This window comes from Mirounga angustirostris, unplaced genomic scaffold (assembly GCF_029215605.1).
Source record: "Mirounga angustirostris isolate CCGP_5_RB_7025 unplaced genomic scaffold, mMirAng1.0.hap1 SCAF_1, whole genome shotgun sequence".
Classification (NCBI taxonomy): Eukaryota; Metazoa; Chordata; class Mammalia; order Carnivora; family Phocidae; genus Mirounga; species Mirounga angustirostris.
The window spans coordinates 205,749,955-205,755,954 of NW_026991709.1; the positions used below are offsets into that span (position 1 = coordinate 205,749,955).

General features: G+C 45.3%; 1 protein-coding gene across 2 annotated transcripts in view; it reads right to left on the minus strand.

The window, feature by feature from the left end:
• ADGRE2 (adhesion G protein-coupled receptor E2) overlaps positions 1–258 on the minus strand; it is a 60,076-nt gene extending 59,818 nt beyond the window's left edge. For both annotated transcript variants that reach the window (XM_064569675.1, XM_064569674.1), the window contains exon 1: positions 175–258. In XM_064569675.1, coding sequence (XP_064425745.1) covers positions 175–205 — 31 coding nt within the window. In that variant the 5' untranslated portion in view covers positions 206–258. The remainder of the gene's footprint in view (positions 1–174) is intronic.
• Positions 259–6,000: the final 5,742 nt, after the last annotated feature.

Genomic DNA, 6,000 nt, shown 5'->3' on the forward strand with positions numbered 1-6,000 from the left:
AGTTAATGCCATTAAAACTTTTTCCTTGCTCTCCCTTACACAGATAGTGAAAAAAAAAAAACAGAAATAGAGCAAAAACCAGAAATAAAGCAAAGAACAGAGAAAATACTCAAACGGGATAGAGTTTCCGGGTAGCTTTAGTTGCTCTATCACCATTGTTGTAATTCTGCCTACCTGGCAGCAACCTTAGATGCCCGTTCCGCATGGTGCAGACACCAGCAAGCCCAGCCACAGAGGATGCCGTCTGGTCTTGGTCTGGGTGTGCTGAAAGACTTCCTGTTTAATTATGTCTAACTTCTTAGTAAACTGCTGCTCTGGACGCTTCTTTCTCCTGTGTTTCCCCATGATGAATATCTCTAAAACTCACCCTTCACTTTTTAAGTATTTCTTTAGCATTTCTAGTATTCCTACTGAAAGCCTCCTTGATGGTTTCTATCTTTTTGATATAGGAAGACCTCCCTAACATGAAGCTAATTCCACTGGTGTTTTGGCCCCTGTGAGGTCTATGGTTCAGAGTGAACAGATCATTTTTTATCTATGATTATCTAGTCACAGAATATTTATTCTTAAGTTTTTATTTTGAAATAAGCCTAGATTGACAGGAAATTTCAAAAACAATACGTAGAGGTCCTTCCCCTGGCTTCCTGCAAAAGATATATTTTATGTATTTAGGTTCTTATGTAACAGAAGTCAAATATCTAAACCAGGAAACTGACATAGCACAATGGGAGTGTACAGTTTTGTGACATGTCATCACATGTGTGGATTCCTGTAACTGTCACTGCAATAAAGTAGAAAATATCCCATCACCACAAGGCTCTCCTTCATGTGACCCCAACATCTCTGAACCCTGGCACGTCTAGAATCAAGTTGTTCCCATTCTTCAGCAATACTCAACACAGTCTGAGATTCATATTCATTGATAAAAGAAAATATTCCTGATACGTTTTAAAAGATGAGAGAAAAGTATCTCCAAATATTTCACTAGTCTCTGTAGTGGAATTGTGATGATTTTCTTCGTTTGCATTTTTTACATTTTCTTTGTTTTCTCCATTTCCATGTGTATTAGTCTGTGAATGCTGCAATAGAGTATTAATGAGGTGGCTTAAACCACGGAAATTTATTTTCTCAAATTGTTTCTGGAGGCTGGGTTCTAAGGTCAAGGTGGGGGCAGGGTTAGTTTCTGGCGAGATCTCTCTCCTGACTTGTAGATGGCCACCTTCCTCCTGTGTCCTCATGTGTGGAGAAAGAGTGGGAGAGAGAGGCAAGGAGGGAGGGAGGGAAGGATAGATACAGAGAAGGAGGGATAAAGGGAGAGCGAGAACATTCGTGTCCTCTAGTTACAAACCAGAGCTCTTCACTCTGCATCCCCCTGGCCACATGCCTGCACTGCCCTATCCCCACCACTCTTCCTCTGGCCTGTATTCTTTCCACAAAGTACTTCTGTGCCACTCCCAGGACTGAGGACTCCAGATGCCCCATAATCTTGGATGTGCCCCTCCACCACCTCAAGCCTCTGGACCTTTACAACCCATCATGGGATTGCTGAAGATCTTCCCACGGGGAAATATGAATCTGGATAACAGCAACAGGCTGGGGCACTGAGAGATATGGAGTCAGAAGGGCACCTCGAACCACAGACACTGGGGACAAGACTGTGGTCAGAAGCCCCAGGGCATGGAGGAAGCCAGCTGCCAGGTGGTGACCAGAGAGTGGAGGAGGGGAAGGTTGGCTGCTATTGGAAGAGGAAGAGTTCAGGAAACTCTAAGCATTTGAGGAGGAAGAAAGTTTCTCTTATCGCCAAAGATCATATCTGAGGATCTTTCACAGATTAAGCCTCCTCTCCCTGGCTCTCCCCTTGTAGTGAAGGAACCCAGACACCAAGCTGCCATGCCCTCCATCAGTAAAGGGGCCAGCTGGCCAGGCTCACCCCCAAGGTTCAGGTCTGCAGCTCCCAGTGGCAACAGCAGCAGCACAAACAGCCCTGGAGCAGAAAGAGTGGTGAATGAAAGGAGTCAAGCTCCAATGCAACCCTTGTCCATATGGCCACTGCGTCCACACTAGGTGGCTCTCATCCTGCGGTTCCCCGGCTTTTTAGCAGGATCCCAGAGGCTCCCCAGACCAGGCTCTCACACTCTGCATGGAGTCTTGGGCTCAACCTCTCCCTGCCATCTCCTGGAACTCCCCAAGGAATCAGTCACGAGCAACCGCAAGCCCTCATGGAATCTCAGGTGCTACCAGTAAGGACACAGAATATATGCAGACAGCTGATGCCAGGTGCACAACATAGAAACTCCAATCTCAGGGCACCTGGGTGGCTCAGTTGGCTAAGCATCTGACTTTGGCTGGGGTCATGATCTTGGGGTCCTGGGATCGGGCCCCAAGTAGGGCTCCCTGCTCAGCAGGGAGTCCTCTTCTCCCTCTCTCTCTGCCCCTCCCCCCGGCTCATGTTTGCTCTCTCAAATTAATAAAATCTTTTAAAAAACAAACAAACAAACAAACAAAAAACCTCTCCAGCAGAGGGGGTAAATATTAAAGGAGAAAGTCCTCAGATCAGCCCGTCATTGCCCAGAGCTAGACCATAATAGAAATCTTTCTCTTTCAGGATTCCTCTCCCTGGATTACTGATCTCCCTGTTCCAGGACATACAAGTGAAGAGTGGGTTTTGAAATCAGCCCCAAATTTGGAGTCCTCACTCCTCCCCTTACATGGAGCTTTAGTTTCACCACTTAAATTTTTGAATCTCAGTTTGCTCAATTGTAAAATGGGTATAATAAAAGTGACAATAGAGTGTCATTATTATAGAAGTATGCTCTCAGGATTGAGATGTTGAAATAGCTAAAAGGAAAAAGGAAAAAGCAGCCTTTCCTCTCTTTCTCTACAATTTGTTCTTGACCCAAGACTCTCCTGCCTGTGAGTCACATGAAGGATCTGGCCCTGTATGATTCTCTTCTCCTGGTTCTCCCATGTGGACAAGATTCCTTCCTTTTCACTGGTTGCCCTTCTCCCCGGGAATGCTTCTGCCTTTCCCTGTGTGGCACAGCATGAGGTTCCAGCGGGGAGACTGCACAAGACGGCCTGAGTTCAGCCCCCAACTCTGACACTTTACAGCTGTGATATTGGGCAAGCCTCTGTTTCCTAATCAGCAAAATGGGGATTTTAAGAGTCCCTACTCATAAGGTGAGTCCCTAACTGTACACATGGAGCAGAAAGCCTGGCACACAGTGAGTGATTAATAAGTGTTGGGCTTTTGTTCTATCCCGCTTGGGTCCCTTTATTACCAAGCAGTACAGCCCGAATCAGTTATCTTCACTATGACTTTCTTCTTGCAGAACTTTACCATTTTGTTCACAAAGTAGTATATATTTATTATCTGGAAAGGAGACCATGCTGGACTCACCGGGTGGGCCCTAAATCCAATGACTGGTGTCCTTATAAAGAGAGGGGAGGACTCCGTGAGGCTCGCAGAAGGAGGCCACGTGGAGACAGAAGCAGAGATTGGGGTGATGTGTCTGTAGTACCCGAATCAAGTGTCTCGATCGGAGGGGGGCCCCCTAAATATGAAGTGACAATCGGGTGGAAGCTGGTGGTGCAGGCGGTGACAGGAATTCACCCAAAGCAAAATAAAGGAGATAGAAGTTTACTGAATACACCACAAGGGAGCGGAGGGCGGGACAGCAGGGGAGAGACTGTCTGCCAAGAGGCAGTGGGTGGGGGTCATTTTTAAAGGGGGCAGGGGAGGCGGTGTGGCAACATATGGAATCTTCCCTTTTGGGGGAACTGTGCCTGGTTGTAAGTAGCCCGTTGGTCAGTTAGGGCCTGCAGATATTTTGAGGTGGGCCACCTGATGGGCCTGTCTTCAGACGGTGGGTCGCTGTGGCCCTTTCTGCATTCTGTTGCCCAAGCCCGTTGGCCTAAAAGCAGCCTCTAAGGCGGCCACAAGCCAGGGGGCATCTGGGGCCCCCAGAGCTGGAGGGGGCAATGAAGGGCCCTCCCCAGAGCCTCCACAGGGACTGTGACCCTGCCAGCTCCTGGACTTCAGACTTCTGGTCTCCAGAACTGTGAGAAAAGAAACTTCTGTTGTTTAAAAAACAGCCACCAAGATTGTGATGATTTGTCATATCAGCCACAGTAAACTAATACAGTCCAGAACTTGGATCTGAATCTAGGATATCGGCTCTGGAGCCAGCCTGCTTGGCTTTGAATCTTATTCTATCGCTTACCATCTGTGCATCCTTCAGGGTCACAGAGCTTTCCTAAGCCTTAATTTCCTCATCCATAAAACTGGGCTAATAGAAGCACTTCCCACACAGGGCTGCTGTGTGAATTCAGTCAGTGATACTCATTAACCACCCAGGAGAGTAACTACCACATGGTGTGTGCTCCCTGTGTTACCTGCCATTAATAATGGGAGCAAGAAGACGCTCACGTAGGTATTACACTTTGAAAGCTGCTTCTTTTCAACGATGGATGAAATCAGTCGTGACTGAATTTGTATCCAACAATCTATTCCACATTTTTCCTTTCCAGATTGAAATTCTAAACTCCTCAAGCAATTTCTTTTCCCTTTTCTCATGATAGCATTTCCCAAAATATGACACCCAAAGCCTCCTATTTTGGATGTGATTTTACATTTGGTTTACATCATGGACTCTGGAGTGTATTCTTTTTTTTTTTTAATTTTATTTTATTATGTTATGTTAGTCACCATACAATACATCATTAGTTTTTGATGTGGTGATCCACAATCCATTGTTTGCGTATAACACCCAGTGCTGTATTCTTTTTTTTTTTTTAAGATTTTATTTATTTATTTGACAGAGAGAGACACAGCGAGAGAGGGAATACAAGCAGGGCGAATGGGAGAGGGAGAAGCAGGCTTCCCGCGGAGCAGCGAGCCCGATGCGGGGCTCGATCCCAGGACCCTGGGATCATGACCTGAGCCGAAGGCAGACACTTAACGACTGAGCCACCCAGGTGCCCCCCAGTGCTGTATTCTATGTAAATGTCTAAACTTTTAAACTCTGTGAAGGCACTAGCTTGGCTTTCTATTGCTTTTACAACTTCAACGGCATTTAGACCAATGTTTGACAGGTGGAAATTACCCAATAAACACAGCCACTAGTCAAAAATTGCATTTCCCATAGCAGGCTAACGTAAGTGATAAATGTTTCCCCAAAATCAAGAAACAAATTAGAAAGCATATATTGAGCACCTACTGTGTGTTAGCTACTCCACCAGGCACCAGAGAGAAAAAAGTCATAGAGAAACTATAGTTGACCTCTCAAGGAGGCCCTCCTCAATTTTACACTATTGCCCTTCAAATTATTCAATGGCCAACAGGTAAGCCACATCTGATCTTTCTTAACGTATTTGGGGAGCGAGAGGTTACAGGTTTATGGGATTTCAGCTTATAGCAATAATTATATGGGGAGAAAAATGAAAAATCCCCACATAAGTACTCTTTCCTTTAACCCAAGTACCAGCCTCTTTTCCCTGAGACACTAATAAAAATAAAGTCTTATTTTTGTTTTCCCCTCTTTTCTTTCATTTCTCAGGATAGCACAAAAGCAAGTTGGGGGAAAAGCAAAATAACAGAAAAGATTCTCCAACTGGGTAAATAGTTCTCACATCATTTGGGCTGTAGGGGTAACAAGACACATTCAGTGAGGTGTGTGAAGAGCACAGACCAGAAGTCCCCCCACTCAATGAATTTTTATATGTGTGCAAACTTATGTGACCAAGCAATCAAGGCATAAAGTTCCTGCCTCATCCTCCCAGTTGATAACCACCAAAGGTAGCCACTATTCTGATTTCTCTCACCATTGATTGATTTTTCCTGTTCTTAAACATTTCCAAACAGACTGAAATAGACCATACATGCTGTTATAACTCTACCCAGAGGGAAATGGCAGAGAGCTGCTTCTCATGGGTCAGAGGCCATCTAGCTCAGCTACGGAGAACTTTCTATCTTTTCTTGTAAGCAAAAAAAATATTTCC